Source organism: Stegodyphus dumicola, chromosome 5 (assembly GCF_044657685.1).
Source record: "Stegodyphus dumicola isolate Sdum_Otavi_A_Nest chromosome 5, ASM4465768v1".
NCBI classification, from domain to species: Eukaryota; Metazoa; Arthropoda; class Arachnida; order Araneae; family Eresidae; genus Stegodyphus; species Stegodyphus dumicola.
Genome location: NC_140772.1, coordinates 168,880,035 through 168,897,983, shown reverse-complemented (window position 1 = coordinate 168,897,983; position 17,949 = coordinate 168,880,035). Strand labels below are relative to the sequence as shown.

Here is a 17,949-nt window from a genome sequence, read left to right as displayed (position 1 = left end):
AGTATTTTTCACAGTAATGAGATGATTTTATACATTATTGATAGTTTGATAAGACCCAACTGCCACGTAAGTTAAGGATAGAAAGAATAACATCCTTAGTGTGAAAAAGGAAAACAGCAAAGGAAACTACAAGAACTTAAAAAAAAAAAAAAAAAAAAACCCTCTTAATTGAAAATTAATTGTAAAATAAAAGCATTGTAACAGATAAAAAAAAAAAAAAATGAATGATAGCTATAAAGTAGGCAAATTTCAGTTCTTCATTACAATATGAAACTAACCTTTTTCACATCACAAAATTCACTTCTCTGTCAGAAATTTGCATACACTAAAATTATTTACCATAAGAATCATATCAATGTTTCATAATCATTCCCTTAAAATAATTTTGTTCAGTTATATTTAAAACTTTTATCTGCAAAATGAAGCATTTTTAACTTCATGCTAATTTATTTATTTTTTATTTTTTTGCCTTGCAACAATAATTGTAATACAGTCAAACTTCGAAACCCAGTTATTTAACTTTATAACTACTTTTTTCTTTTTGTCTTGCAATAATAATTGTAACAGAGTCAAACTTCAGAATCTAGTTATCTCTAAGCTTCATGCAATTCATGGTCATATAAAGCCTATCATATGAAATGAACTTTGTACACCAGCTTCTGACATCACTTCTCTGATTGTCTGTATTAGTAATGACACTGCAGAAATTTTTATTCCATATTTAAATTATAGCAGGACACACAATCCATATGGATTTTTTTTTTTTTTTTTTTTTTTTGAAACTTTGAGAATTTGGATGGGACTTACAGTAATAAAATAATTCACACCTGTTATTATTTCCATCAAGAGAAATGATTTATCATAAATAAATATCTATTAAATAAGACTGCCATGTGATATATAAGCTGTATTTATTTCTCATACATTTATCTCGACAGTTATTACAACATTCTTTATTCTATAATTCAGAAATGTTTTTGAATTAGTTATAAAACATCACAAGGTAAATAAATAATACATATTTAGTTATATATTTATAACCAAATCACACACACACATATATATATATATATATAAGATAAATAACTTGAAATAACAATATTCTCCAGAAAATAAGATTGCAATATCTTATGAAAATAAGATTTCAATAAAAACATTATGAAATATGATCACTTCCAAGGCAGCATGATTTCTCAATTAAATATACATGTATATAATATTACCAGTTTAAGTAGATTTCAACACAATAACAACCATCAAAAACAACAGAATAACACAGCCATCAAAAAGAATGCTGGGATTATAAAAAAATATTGCTCTAAAATTGCTATATACATTAAAGTACTAAATGTGGGATAAAAAACATGGATGAGAAATTTCTCGACATCTCAGCCAAAAGATCAACCAATCCCCTAACATGCCAGATGTCTCAAACTTACCATCCATGCAGAATATATCTAAGTTTATTGTTACTTTAGCAAGCACTTTTTTTTTTTTTTTTTTGGATGAAATATATTGCAAAACATTGAAAAGAGTGAAAAGATACAGATCCCCTGGACATGCAGCAAAAAATCACAAGAGCAAACAAACACAGCTATAACTCGAAAATTAAAGGAGCCTGACATGAAATTGAATACAGTTATAAGATCTAATATGTAGCAAATTGTACAACTATCTATACTTAATAAAGTAAAAAGAAAACTTTGGACATTTCTTAGCTTCTTAATATTGATACAATTTCAATACTTTTAATGCTTTTGAGTTTGTGCATTTCAATTTGTGGCATTTTTTCCATTGAACCTATATTTATGATAACAATCATATACACATTAAAAAATATCAATTATGCAACCAAATATTATATATTAGATGCAATACAACTATATTTCTATAAACATCTATTTGAATTGACTCACATTTCTATATTTAAAAGAAAAAATAATATTATTTATTTTGAGCAAAGTCTGAAGTTATTAGTAGGACAATCTGCAAATTATTATTAGAAAGATAAAATATCATTATTCCATGATTTTACTACAACTCGTCTAGGCACACTTGGCTTTGAAGAAGAAGAGCCATCATCACCTGAACATTCGGGTACTTTTTCAGGAACCACGATGCCTTGTCTACCTTTTACAGATAAATGTTCAGATGACGATGATCCACTTTTATCAGCGAAACTTTTATCAGTACTATCCTTTAAATGATATGTTTTAGCAGAATTAAGAAGCAAAGCATCATTCCTATAATCTCTTTTAGTTTTGTATCTTTGAAGAGCAGCATCAATGGCTTGAAACTGCCAGTCCCATTTTACATTGTAAAGGAACTGCCTCTGGTCAAATCTGTTATCATCAGGACTGTAGCATTCAGCATGATAGGAAGGTGTAATAACAGTCATTTTGTGACGATTGATTGAATATCTTTGGAAAAAATGTTTAATCTTAGCAGCTACTTCTTCAGGATGATATAAAGGTGACCATTTATTAACAAGTTTGCAGAACATGGAATAAGGGCCACATCCACCTGGTTTTCTTAATCGTCCATATGCACTCAACTCTTTATAAGTCATACCCATGTCTTCTTCATCTGTCTGTGCAATTTTCCCATCAGACAGAGGTTCTAATTCAGCAGTTGGAGGAGATAGAAGTATTTCACTTAAGGTGGGCAAATTGAATTGGAAAGTAGCATATTTCAAGAATGATTTTAAATCCATTTTACTGATTGATCCAATAGGATTAACATCAGCACTGGAACAATCATATTTAGTCAAATATCCAGCAAGTGCTTCATCAACATTTCCAGAGCCAAGAACTAATAATCCACCAGAACGATTTCGAGTCCATAAAATTAACTGAGCAAAAAAATATGCCATTATCATCCTAATTCTTGCTTGTATGTTTTGCAAAGCAAGATTTTCCCTCCTACTTCCACCATGAATATGAAATTTGGGAGTGACTCCAGTGACTAAAGTAAATACTGTTAAGACAGCATCAATTATAACATCAATTTTAATTTTCATATGATAACTGCCAATTTCTGAAGCTAAATTCTTAGCTAGGTTGCATGTTTTTTCTGATGACTGTTTAGTACCCATATAGCAAGTCACTAATATTTGGTTACAAATTTCCTTAGCATTTTGAGGAACATATTTGTGATCACCAACAATCTTCCTTAAATCTTCAAGCACAGCAGCATCCCCATCCGTTATAGCATTATATACAAGCGTACACATAGAATAAACTATAGTAGCAACACTACTGCTATCCACACCTCCACTCAATGGCAAGAAAAATCCTCCTTGACCACTACGCCTCAAGTAATCCCACAACCAGCATGCTGGACCCAATGCTATTTCTTCTTCAGCTGAATAATATTTCCACTCTCTTGGCTCATACGAGGGTATAAATAAATCATCAGAAGATAAAGCAAAATTAATCTGCACACGAGGGTAAGCAGGAGATGATGATGCCACTAAATTACGACTGCGAATATTATTGCGATAAGTTCGAATGTCTTCAAGATCTAATGTTGCTGTAATGACTTCCACATCTTGCAGTGAAAACTGTTTTCCAATACTAACCATATGCCCATTTATTGCAATATGAGAGCAACCTTGGAAATAAGTTCTTTCTCCATCACAGCCTCTTAAATTAGAGAACAGATAAATTCCACCGCATTTTGCAGTTGCTGATTTTACTAAATCTACAACCACATATGCCTTTCTTAGCTCATGATAGCAACCACTACCATTAGATATTATTTCTACTCCATCTAGACTTTGTGGAATATGAGAACTGTTAGGGTTCCACAGTTCTTCACAAATTTCAAAACCAATGCAAGTATCTACAGTTGCTATAACAGCATCTCCAAATAACACTGTTTTCTGCCCACATACAGCTTGTATCATTCTAGGTAAGTAATAGTCTTCAGTCTGACGAATTTTTTTCCATGCTGTAAACCATCGAGTTTCTCTGTAGTTGCCATCATCACAAAGGATTAACTTTGGTCTTATCAAAAGCAACTTTTTATTCAGAAAGATAACTCTACAATTATAAGCAACATTTTTATGCATAACAGGCATGCCTACATCCACTATGATATCCTTACATATTGGATCTTGCATGAGTTTCTGAATAACTTCCCAAGAATGAAGGAAGGTGTCACTTTCATAAAAATGATCACCACAACTGTATCCTGTTATTTCTAATTCTGGACCCGCACGATAAGTTGCACCTCTTTCTTTAGCAATTCTGATACTTTCATGGATTCGCTCATAATTTCCTTTGAAATCCATAGCCCACTGGTTCAGTGTGCAAGTAGCAAGTGTTACTTTTCTGCCCATTTTTTATGTGAAAATTTCAATGAGATATGTATATAGGTAAGATCCCTTATTTTTCAAATAATGTGAATCAGTGTAAACTTCAGTAATAAACTGAAAAAAAAAAAAAAAAGAAGGGGAAAAAAACTTTAATATCATGGAACAGATCAAGTCTAATACCTAGCATAATTAAGGTGCAAAATGTAATATATTGAATTTTCATAATTTAAAAACATACCTGCAAACATTAACAAACAAATAAAAAGTTCTGAATTAAAATTAATATTTTAGTTTGAAGAAAAAATCATTGACTTTTCATGAACTGCACAGTAATTTTGTATTATCTAGAACTTCAGATGTATAACTAAACAAGGCACATCATATGCAGACATATCATACATACTTCATTTCACTTATAGACAAATCATACATATTTCATTTCATTTCCCAAACAGATAAATAATCTATTTAACTACATCAATATACTGGAATACCTATTCCATTAACAAAATATTAATTTTTTTTGAGAAAATAAAAAAAAGGGGGGGGAGAAACTTGCAGCATTAATATAAAGTAGATCTGAAGTATTTTATCATTTAAGAATCAGAATTATATATCTTACATTTCAAATATGAATTTTCAGTGCAGAATATAGCAAACAGCAATGGTAACAAAATAAACAGCAGTACACAAAAATGTAAAATATTATTCATCCACTGTGCTTTTAGGACATGTGTTATGGGAAGTTGCTGATTTTTTCATGTTACTACCTCCGAGATTTTTCACAGCAGAATAAAACCATCTGTTAGTTTCTAATATTAATACTGAGTGCTAATTATTAACTAATTTCATAAAAGAAAATTTATTTTTGAAAGAGTTTTATTTGAAAGAATCAAGATTTATCTAATATGTACCATATACTGATATGAAAATATTGCTTCATAAAAGGTTTATTTTATTCATGAGAAAATATTCAGAAACAATATACTATTTAGTTTTACAAAAGCCTTTTAAAAAATTTTGCTACCTTTACATTATGTACACTTTAAATTGTTTCTCTCTTTAATCCCTACTATCTGTTATAAGACTGCATGCCTCTCTGATAGAAATTCATCATTGTTGCAAATCATTTTTTACCTTGTTTTGCAACATTGAATTATTTTCCAGAAATGATTACCTTCAAATTCAGAAAAAAAGTATCATTTCTCTACGAGTCTGAATTCCAAAAAATATGATTAATTTATTTCCAGTAAATTGATTTAATTAAGGCTTGAGTTTGACCAGCAGTATGTGGCTGAAATGCAAAACCATGAATCATGATACTGCATTTCAACCACATACTGCTGGTCATACCAATACCATGAAATAATACACACTTAGAGAGCTAAATTTGTTACTCTGACTTACTACTGCTGATCATACCAATACCATGAAATAATACACACTTTAGTGAGCTAAATTTGTTACTCTGACTTACAGCAAAATGTCTATTTTAAAAATTCCATGCATATGATTTTTTTCAATCATAATAATTTATTTGAGGTGTAATATAAATTTAGATAATTTAAAAGTTTCTGCTGTTTGAGGCAATATTATGTAAATATTGCCTCAAACAGCAAGCAAAAAATAAAATTAAATAATATGGAGAAATCTCTACATATAATAAAAGAAAGTGTCTGTGTGTGTGCCTTTCGTTCATGCTGCGCGTAAGCTGATAGACCCACGGCTATGAAATTTAGTACATAGGTACATCTAGACAAGAGCCAGTGCACCTCTCGAAGCGATTTTTTTGAAATTCGAATTCGAATTTTTTTAAATCTATGTTTTGTGACGAAATCGCGTCATTTTGAGACATAATGGGCTATAGGAAAGCGAGATTTTACTCTACACACTCCATTTTCACATCGTCATGAAATGTAGGGACTTAGCTATTTTACGAACTTAAAATAAATTTCGTATTTCAATAAATCGATTAAATACGAATTTATTCAACAAAGGAAGCTTAACACCTTTTCAACGGGATTTTTTCTAAAAAATTTTATTTTTAAAAATGTACACTTTATTTTTCTTTGATTTTTGGACACGTTAAACTTTCACCCTTGCGACTGCTTTTACAAAAAGAATTTTGGAAAAATGATAATATTTTGTATTTAAAAAAAAAATATTAAATGAAGCTTCTGAGTACACTTCTCACATCTTTAAAAATGTGATTTTGGCAACAATTTTTCTTTCTTATTGTTGCTGATAGATTTTTGATGAAATCACTTTTTGATGAAATCACATCATTTTGAATAGTTTCATTCTTTTAGAAATATGGGTTTAGCAACAATTTTTCATCATATTTCTTATGTCACTGTTTTTAAGAGATTGGCATATTTCATTGCAATTTTTATACATATATAATAAATTTTTATTGAATTTTTTTGGTAAAGTTGTTCTGCAGAGTAAAATTCTGAGCGGAATTTTATGTTTTTTTGAGTTGCTTTCATGTTAGTTTTTGCTTATTTTACTAATTCTATGATACTGGAAAGTTTTGCATGATTTTTTTTTTCTTCAATGGAAAGTTGGTTAATCTTTTTATTAGGATAATTAATATTTGTATTAAGGGATATAGCTTATTTCATTGTAATTTTCTCTTGAAAATATAAGATAAAATATCATTAATTTTACTTTGCTTTTCAGAATTTTTTGTTTTTTGTATTCTTTTATGTTATTTATTGCTCATTTCACTGTTTTTAAGATATTGAAAAGTTTTGAGTGATTTTTTTAGGAAACAAAGTTCTTAACCTCCTTTATACCATTTGAGTTCTTAAGATTTTGTAAAGGGAAGTTGGTTAATTTATTTATTAGGATAATTAATATTTGTATTAAGGGATATTGCTTATGTCATTGTAATTTTGTTATACATAATAACTTTTTTATGAAGTTTTTCTGCAGAGTAAAATTCTACGCAGTTTTTAAATTTTTAATGTTTGGTGTTCCCTTCAGCCATTTTCCCAGTACATTTAAAAGCCAGACAAAGGCTGGCAGCGCAGCTGCTAGTCTATAGTTTACATATTTAGCCATTTCTATTCATATCAATAGTAATTATATCAACTTACAAAATAATGGAATCCAAAGCAGAAACAAAATGTTGCCAATCAATAACCAAATTTTTCAGACATGAAAATAAAAAGAATTTCATTTTAACACCTAAAAATCATATCAACTCTTTTCAGGGCTTTCAGTCCTGTAAGCCCTGAAAAGAGGCATCAGCGTATTATCTCCCCCCCCCCAACAAAAAGGTTAAAACTAGCATTTTCTAGCCAGTTAATACTCATGCTAGTGGTGATAATTTTGATACTAAAATTCAGGCAAAAAATATTATTAAATGGATTCACATGCTTAAAAAGTAATCAAAGGTAAGCAGATATTAAATATAAATCTGTTGCAATCCAAAGAAAAAAGCACAAATGAAAAATCTAAGAAAAGAATGATTGAGAAAGAACATGATACAATGCATACTTATATTGAAGACCTTGTAAAAAATTGTGATATAAAATTAAAAATATGAAACCGTAATTTATGAAATAAAGAACAATTATGATCTAAAGGGTATCAAAATTTACAAAAAAAAAAAAAAAAAAAAAGGTAAATATTTATTTACTTTATTAAACATTTCTTTCAATGTAAGTTGTTTAAGTTGTTTCGTTTTATGTGATAATACTTTCTCTTTAATTCTATAAACAGACATAATTTCTTGTTCAGTTACAAAGTTCCGCTGTTCAAGTCCCGTAATTGCTGTGCCGAGAATACCGACTAACTTGTCAATCGAAATTTTTTCGTTTTCACTAACCTCTCTGTCACATTTTTCATGTCTTTATCCATTTTTTGCAGCAATTCCACTTTTTGTTTGTTGGACATTGAAACATACTTTCGTTTTGTAGATCCTTTGGAAGTTCCAGCATCGGAAATTCTATTTGACATAATCGAAAGTTCAAGTTTACTTTTATAAAATTGCTCTTACAGTCTGCAAAAAATAATAAGCGCGATCCAACTCGAAGATTAAGGAACAATGCAATCATTAACATTAACTGAAATAGATAATTAGATAATTTTAGCTTACACCATCCGTTATACATTAAACGCGCAGGCGAAAACGTATTCTGCACTTGTGCACACGCATATGTGCAGTAGTCAAGGTCTTACGTGCACGCATAAAACGCCTGTGCGCATGTGCCAACGCGGTGCATGCGCAGAAAGTTTTTAGCTTTGAGGTCCGGATTATAGATCATTCCGGATTATGGGTGTCCGAATTAACGACTTTTGACTGTATATTACAAGATTTAAGGATGAAATTTCAGTTCAAAATAGAGAAAATAAATAATAATAGGGTATATTTATTGTATTCGCTTGGAACCTAATAATAAATACAATTTATTTTTCCACTCATATTGATATTTAAATAATTTAAATCTAAATCCTAAACATTTTCTAAATTTTCATTTTTCTTTTAACAGATTTAGCAAGCAAAGTAATTTAAGTAAAAAAGAGGAACATTTCTGAAATCAGAAGACAGAAATTTGCTTTATGCAGTCATCCTTTAACAGTAAAAGCTTAACTAACCCGCATACGTGGAAATTGGCGAATATTCGGACGGTGGCTTTGCAAATGCAGTCAAGAGCAGGAGACTGACGTTAATTACGGAAGGGGAAAGTAAACGGCTGTGTTAGGGATCATAAGGGAAGCTATATTTTAAAAGAAAAGTGATTTTAGGTCTCATTCAGTATCCGTATATCAGCAATATACATCGCTCGCTGGAGATAAATTCCCCCCCCCTCGTACAGTGTTGCCATTGCTCGCTTTGAAATCGCTGAGTTTGTTAATCAAAAATTCGTTGAAGTGTTATAAAATATGAAATCGATAATAAACCAAATTTTAAATTCAAATTAGAGCTTCCACACGCCGATATTCTATGGAAGATTACATTATTCAAATTTTGATGGTTCTAGGTACCGTTGTTTTATCATAAGCGAGAAACATGCATAGATTCATGCAGACTCTTCATTATTTAATTTCTTTAAATATAATACAGGGCGATAATATTTGGTGGCAACAATTTGAAAAGTGATTCGCAGTTTATATTTTTAACGCAAGATGTCAAAATGAAATTAATAATCCTTCTGGGAAAATTGTGCCTTTGGGCTAATAATGTATTCTAAAAGCGATGGGCTGATGCCTAGCATTAAGGGTTTGGAATCATGAATATATTTCACAGAATCATTATATTACTTGCAAGAATTTCATTAACTGATAATGTTAATTTTGAAATTTAATATAAACTAGAAAAGGGATATAAAAATTAGGAAATATTTTATTTTAAAATAAACATTCAATTTAGCTGCAAATATTTCACTCAGTTGTTGTCACAGAGCTGTAATTTTATTGGGGGGGGAACTAAGAAATTCCACTAGTTAAGTAATGGAAAATCGAGAAAATTTTGCGACCGAGGAGCAAAACACTTTTTTCTGGGAGGGTGTGTGGTCTATACCAGAAACGAAGCAATAACACAGATAACTAGCATGTAACTAAATAAAATATTAGATATTTTTTTTAATTACAAATTTACATTTATTAATCAATTCAAGAAATGCATACAAAAGCATTAAAGTCAAGATTACTGTTTAATTTCACTATATTTTTAGACATTATGCTGTACATAAAATGGTTTTTCTTCATTAAGAAGTTCGTTTTTAAAAAGGTACCCTTTTTCATCGGAATCGTCGGCACTGATACGAAATGAAGGGCGATTTATACTATACCTCAATTTCCTGCCCTGTAAGATGCGCAGTGGTTTATCAGGTTAAAACTTGCGAAAAATATTTAGACAGAAAAGGATTAAGAAACTATTTTAATGATAACACTTTATACAACGAAAACGGAACTGTTGCATTAAAAAATTAGCAAATACATCAGCGTTTCTTAGAATCCCAGAAATTCGTCATCACTATTGCTAAAATCTTTCCACCTAGTGCACACAGACCTAGTGTCCACACTTTTTAAAAGATTTGTTGTAGGATAAAATTGGATAACAGGATAAATGTATTTTTCAGTATTAACTTCATTCTGAAGAATTTTCTGAAGTCTAGTTTGCATTATTTTATTCATAAGTCTCAAATTAAAAACAATTTAATGTTTTATTTATATGTCATTAGAAAATTAACCGAAAAGCAGCGACCACGATGTAATTGAAAAACAGTCCTTAGACGTTAAAAGGTTGAAGGCCATTTGGGTTAAGACTATTTTCTCAGATACTCAGCTACATCGCATACATGGAACATAGCATTCAAAATGAAAAATTCAATATTTACTACAAATTCATTGATCTAACAAATATCTGTCTTTCTACTCCTACTTTAAAAAAAGATGTTATTTGCCTTACAGTTTATAGTTCAACAATACATTTTCATTGCACAAAATTGCATTCATTCGAAGAATTCAATTTGTATTTTCCACTGTATAAAAACTGAATGTAGAGAAGTTAGATGTTTAAACGACCCCCACATTTTCTCAAGACCACGAGCAAGATTATCCCCTCCTTTTCAGCCCACCTCCGTGAAAAAAGGGGTTCTAAATTTACGACCTGACTGCATATGAGGTGATTTCATTCGGACAGTCGAGCGTAACTTGAAAAAGAGAAGCGGGGGGTAGACTGTAGCCACTCTTTATTTTCCCGCTAAATAAATGCTTTTGACATTTTGATATGCGCATCATATAAAATATTCTGCTTAGCAAGCACAATAAAACTCTTTTAAGTGTTCATAAACAAATCTCGGACAGAATATCAAAATTAACTATCTCTGCAAAATATCGCAAATGTTATTGCGCAATACGTGTGCTGTAATTCTTCCCTACCTGGTATTACGCAATCGGAATCAACAGAATAAAGAACTAAATATAACTGGGTTGTTTTTCATTCTAATTTTCAACAGATGGCGTTAAATTTCCGGAATAAAATCATTCTTCGCTTGGGTTGGTAGACCGCAGAACTTTTAGTCCTATTCAATCCAGATTGAAAAGTGACCAAAAAAAAAAAAAAAAAAGTTCCGTTGCTTGTTTTGCAGCGAACTGTAACAGTTTCAATATTTGAGATTTTGCGGAGAAAGGGGAGAACCTCCCAATCTTCGTACTGTATAATGTATTGGCCAAAAAAACAAAATTATTTTGACTATTCGATTACTTTCCCTTTATTTAAGCCATTCCGAATATTATTCCTTAGAAAGCTAATCAGTGTTAAAACACAACCATTTTTGAAAGTTTACTATACTTCAGTTACTGAAACTATGTTATTATAAACATTCATACATATGCTCATAATATAAGCAGAACGATCATAATTAACACGAATATGAACTGACCAAGCAGAACGAGAATGCAAATTATTAAGATCTTGATAGAAATTCAAACAAATGTAGTATTTGGGTGGGAGAAAAAGAATGCCGAATATACCGGAATTTTCTACTGCTTTCGCAATTCTTTGACCAATAGAACGACGGGCACCTGTCTGTACTCTTCCTGCACACCAAAGCTTATGTTAATGCAGAGAAAGGGGAAAAGCTATTTCCGGGAGTATGATTCACCATCTGACATTCCATATTAGGAAGAGAAGTTGTTTATTTAGTTTCGGCTTTGGTACTGGGGAAAATAGCGCGTTCATTAAAAAAAAAAAAAAAAAAAAACCTAAAAGCAAAAAATAAGCACTAAAAACAAACAAACAAACAAACAAAAAAATTATAAGGGCTTAAAAGAAAAAGTAAGCACCTATAAGGGCCTTTATATTTTATTTTCAAATATAAGGACTTATAAGCACTTATAAGAACCGCTACGAACCCTGTAAGATGAATATCAGAATAAACAGGTGAGGTCTTAATTTATTAAAAATAAAACTAAATTACTGATGTAATATTTTGCTCATCTGACAGTTTCGTGATGTTACATTTCAGGAGCAATGTTTCATCCTGTGACATTTTAGCTTCAAATTTTGTACACACTCTAGGAATTGTAAATAATTGCAAGTTGCTCAATTTTAATAACTGAACTTTTGGAAAAGTCAGAAAATATTGTAATAGAAGTGTAGAAAAAATAAAAGAAATTAAAAAAAAAAAAAAAAAAAAAAAAACCATGTTAATATATAAGGCAGAAAATAAACAATCAATAAATGTTAAAGGTCAATGAAGACTCGGATGCATAATATGTCAGAAGAAGACTACAACTTTGCAACAAATCACTGAAGTTTTTTTATAAAGGTGTTTCCGCACAAAAACTATTAATTAAACTACAGCAAAAGCTGACTATATACAGTGGTGGCCAAAATTGTGGACACTTTTGGAAATTTTTATGTTTTTGAACTTTGTATGCTTATAGAAAATGTTATGTTTCGCAAAATGCAAACTATCATTTTAAAGATAATTTACTACCGAATTCAATACAAAATACAAAATTCAATTATTTGCAATAAAAAAAAGTTATATGTACTTTAATATAAATAAAAAACACAGTTATAAAGTGGTTTGTAATATATAGCTCTCCTGACCAATCACTGTTCTTGTTCTGAGAACCAATCAAATGTTAGTAACTGCCAGTAGAAGCTGACATCATGTTGACACTTGAAACAATTCATTATTTTGCTTTGTTCTGTAGAAGGAGGAACTGTTTCTTATACACCGCAATTACAAGTAGGAATTTTTGTAAAAATTTTTAATATTCAGTCAAGAAGCAATAACATCAAATAAAAGAGTACATTGGACACCTAGAAAGAGATGTAATATTATTGTGTTACGAGAAAGTGGTCTTTCCTATGCTGAAATTGCAAGACAGGTGGGTGGTTCAGTGACTACATCTGGAATCCGAAAGTTTTGTTTACGATATCAGGAGACAAATTCAATAAAAAACACAGAAGGAAAAGGCCGAAAAAGGTGCACCACATCTATTGATGACAGAAGAATAAAAAGACTATGTCTCCAAGATAGAAAAATGTCATCAGCGGCCATCAGAAGTGATCTGAATGATGCTGGTGTTTCTGTCAGTTCAAGAACAATCAGGAGAAGATTAACAGATGTTGGACTGAGAAGTAGAATTCCACGAAAAAAGCCTTATCTTAATTTTCAGCAACGAAAAAAAAAAAAAAAAGACTACAGTGGGCAAAGAAACACATTAATTGGACAGATGATCAGTGGTCACAAGTTATATGGAGTGATGAAACTAAGATATCGTTATTCTATAGTGATGGGCGAAAATATATAAGACGTAGAATAGAAGAAGAGCTACATCCTGACTGCATTCAAGCAACTGTGAAGAACCCAGTTAGTGTTAATGCATGTCAGCAGATGGTATTGGTCGCTTTCATGTCATCGATGGGACACTGAATGCCAGAAAACAGAGACTCCAACCTTCAGCAAACCTTGTCAGTAGTCAACGCGCGAACGACATTTTTACAACTTTGAAAATGTGTGCGTAGCGTATGTTGTAATTAACCATTCATTAATTTTAAATTAATAATTAATTGTAATCAATTTTATTACATTTAAAATCCATATACATATAAAACTGAATAATTAAAAATATACCTTGTAAATTATATGCACATTTAATTAGAAATTTTCTTTTAACTCCTCAAGCATTCACTAATAAAAAGTACTTCAAATCACTACTAATCATAGAAAAAATCAGAAGCTATAAATCATATCTTTATTCTGGATATGATTTCTACAGGGAAATAAAATTTAAATAACCAAGAATGATACATATAAGTATTAAACAAAATACGCATAATTTATGAATGCAAAGATTTATATGTAGCATGCTTAGCAAGCTTAAGTTCTGATTTTGAGAATGTTTTTTTATAACACAGTTCTTCATTTGCCTGCATATTTATTTTTTCAATCAAAACTGCTTCAAGAGTTTTAAGACCTAAATTTGGTCGAAATTCCGTCTGATTTTTTTTAACAATAGAAAAAATTCTTTCGCAAGCTGCATTTGAATGAGGTATTATTAAGACAGCAAGCATTACAGAAGGCAATACTTTGTATTTAATACACCCATTCATATTTTTTAATTTGGCAATTTCTCCCCATGCTATATCAATACGCAAATCTACAATTTCTTTCAAATCATCTACTTGATACATGGAAAATTCAATTTCTACTTGATTAAGACATTTTTCATCAATAATGGATGGAAAAGTATTCATCAAGTAAAGAACAGATGAAAATGAGACTTCAGTTCTCAAGTTGATGTCAGCAACTTCAGCATGTTTTAGAAATGGATCACTCAGTGGAAATTTATCAATTATATATGAACATGCAGTTACAAAAAAAAGCTCGCACAGAATTGAAAAATGATTTCACTTCACTTTCATTCAACTTGGCATTTTTTAAATATAGTCTTGTTTCCGCACCAATCACTAAATTTTCATTTTCTTTTTGTTTACTATACTTCTGAAATGGAATAGACGTTAGAGTAACATCTTCATTTTCTTTAGAAATTACTGATGGTTTTACGAATCTAACAAATAAATTCATTAAAAGTTCAAAAAGTTCTCAATTTATGTATATAAGGAGCTTGTTGTTGCAAATTAATATTTACTGTTATAAAAAAAGGCAAAGTATTTTTCAAAAATAACAAGTACAATTTGGTGGTCGGTGACTGTAAAATTTTTTTAATGTTTTGCAATCTCTTTCCTTCATTCTTACTGATATCTGGTTTATCTCCAAAAAAATTTATCACAGCATCCCACTGTTCCAAAATCCTTGTTATAGATTCTAAAAGAGACAACCATCTCGTACTGCAATATTTCAAAATTTTATGAGATTTTGCATTCTGTCCCAAAATTTGTTGAGCAACTTTGAAGCTATGCTTCCGTTTCGAACTTTTCTCCAAGTAAAAATATATATCTATTATCAACATTTCAATTTCTGAGCCAATTAATTTTTCAGTAGCTTTTTTTGCAGCTATATGCAAGAGGTGGCACGGACAACCTCGGGTGATTATACTTGGTTGATGCATTTTGATAAATGATGCTACACCTTTAAACTTTCCAATCATATTACTAGCATTATCTGAAGAAAATGATAAGCAATTTTTCCATTCTAAACCTTTGTTTTTAAAGTTTTCATTTATACAATTAAAAATACCTTCTCCTGTATTATTCGTGCATTCTAAAATAGAAATCAATGAAGTAATTATCACTCCCTTTTCTTTACTGTAGTATGTTATAACCAATGGGTACAGTTTGTTATCATTGTTATCATTACTTCCATCAGTACTTAGAGAAAATGATGTACTGCACACTGATTTTATAATATCAGCAACAGTATTTTCTGCAAGCGTTTTCACAATAGCAGCAGTTTTGGTATGACTGCAGCTAAATTTGTTTGCTATGGCAGAATCCGGAAACATTGCTTTGAAAAGCTCTTTGGAATGATCCGAAACAGAAAGCGGTAGATTATGTTCAATTAAAAAACGAACAAAATAGCATTCGGCTTTTATAGGATCTGTTTTATCATCTTTTATTAAGAAATTTGTTATTTCTTTAGATTTTACGGTGCCAAGTTCTATATGCTTTTGAGAAAACACATGCCGTTTACAGTCATCTTTTCCGCCATGAGCAACTGAGAAGTCTTTGTTGCATACACTGCAGTGTGCGTGATTCACAGAAATTTCGGACGCTTTAATGCATGGAAATTCTGAAGAATATGAATCTTTAAACTTCTGCTTTGATAATTTTGGCTTCTTCGTTCGAGGCAGCATTATGATTAAAAATCTTTCACCTGATTAACAGTTCACAAGACACACGCTAAGCTCTCGCCGTAAACTACACAATGCAGCCGAATGCAGCCTAAACACGCATCAGCGACGAACCTGGGAGACAGACAGACAAAGTAGACAGATGTCTTGTTTTGCACCCGCAAAACAGTGCCCATCGGTGCAGAAAGACAGAAGTCTTTCTGCACCGATGGGCGAAAAATCAAGCATAGGTGCGAAGGAAAGGTATATAGAAAGAGGGGCAATTTCGTATTTGAGGAGAGTAAAAAGGAACTTCGTACATTTTGTACGAGTTCAAAAGGCCAGAAAGAAAAGATGGGACAAAATAAAATTTAAGTTAAATGGCCCAAAAATAATAGAGGGGAAAAAAAGGGCCTATAGAAAGAAAAGGAAAAGAAGTAGAAAATACCCTAAAATACGATTGTGTCCATGAGTGTAGTTAAGGAGTTCATCTTCAAAAATTTTCGTGTCTTTAAGAAGCAAACTTTAGCTAAGTTAAAAAAAAAAATGAATGAATGAATGAATTCCTACATGGTAATGTGTATGCCGTTTTCTTGAGACCTAACAAGAAAAGACATATATCATCACAGAGATGTACATAATATTTTAACTAAAGTAACATTAAATATTACCGTTCCCAAAAAATTAATGTATATTTCATAAAAACAGTAATTGACAAAATTATAAATCCATACACAGTGTGAGAGCATTTCAGCAAAAATAAATTACACAGTTTATTTTTCTTAAATATTAGTTAAATATAAAATTAATTTATTAATTTAACCGTTGTAATTCGTTATAGTACAACTTTAACAAATTCCGTCACACTGTATTTTTATTTGCTCATAATTCTAAGTTTGAGACCTGAAAAAAAAAAAAGTCGGGGATCTTAGTTACAAAAATCACAATCTATACTCATCGATGGTCAAGAGATCCCCATTTTTTCCCTCTCAAGAAATTCCTAAGCACGAAGAGGGGGGCCTCCGAAGGGTGTGAATTGCTGATAAGAACGGATAAGGAATGTGGCGTCTCTACGGAATAGTTACGAAGAAAAGAACCACATGACTTGCTACTATTACTAACTATTGTATAATGCTAGAATCTTATGAAAAATAATAAATAAAAAAATTTAATTGCACTCTAGTGATAGAGAAACATTGTATAGAGAACAGAATGTTACTTATCTGAATATTCCGTGTCAGGGCCTCTTTTGGATTTCTCGTGTTGCTAGTAAACAGCTAACAAAACACCTGACGTTTCGATGAAGCGAAGTTTCCTTTTTCAATTTGATGAAAGAGACATTGCATAGGAAAGGTGCATTAAACTTTTTTAGAGAGTTGAAAATATTTACTGAAACAGTTATTTAAAAAATTTCGGAGCTATGTTTAGACACTGCCTCCAGCTTTCGTGATCGCAGCGCCATCCCGGGAGACAGACAATTGGGTGGAACTATTGATAAGTCGTTAACGGTTGGAGTTACTGATCTACGATTGGCTAATTCTTCAAAACTAGGAACGCACTCAACACGTGATATATGATAACATGAGTATTCAGCCAATCATCGGATGAATTAGTTGGTTCCGTTTTGCGTACTGGTTCTCCTGCTCTTGTTTCTGTAAAATCCGTAGTTTTTTCCATTCTTTTCGTAGCTCGTAGTTTTTCATGAATTTCCGTAGAAACTACGGAGAATCCATAGTAGTTGGAGTCTATGCAGAAAATACATTGACACTATTCTAGAACCAAAACTTCTACCTTCCATCAGAGACCTCTTTCCCAATAATGCTTCGTTTATTTTTCAGCAGGGTTCTGCTCCTTGCCACATGGCAAAA

At 31.1% G+C, this 17,949-nt stretch overlaps 1 protein-coding gene across 4 annotated transcripts in view; it reads right to left on the bottom strand.

Annotated features, from left to right (window-relative positions):
* Positions 1–1,295: 1,295 nt before the first annotated feature.
* Nadsyn (NAD synthetase) overlaps positions 1,296–17,949 on the bottom strand; it is a 45,156-nt gene continuing 28,502 nt past the window's right edge. For all 4 annotated transcript variants that reach the window (XM_085817358.1, XM_085817359.1, XM_085817361.1 and 1 more), the window contains exon 3: positions 1,296–4,432. In XM_085817358.1, the coding sequence (XP_085673484.1) occupies positions 2,000–4,342 (2,343 nt within the window). In that variant the 5' untranslated portion in view covers positions 4,343–4,432 and the 3' untranslated portion in view covers positions 1,296–1,999. The remainder of the gene's footprint in view (positions 4,433–17,949) is intronic.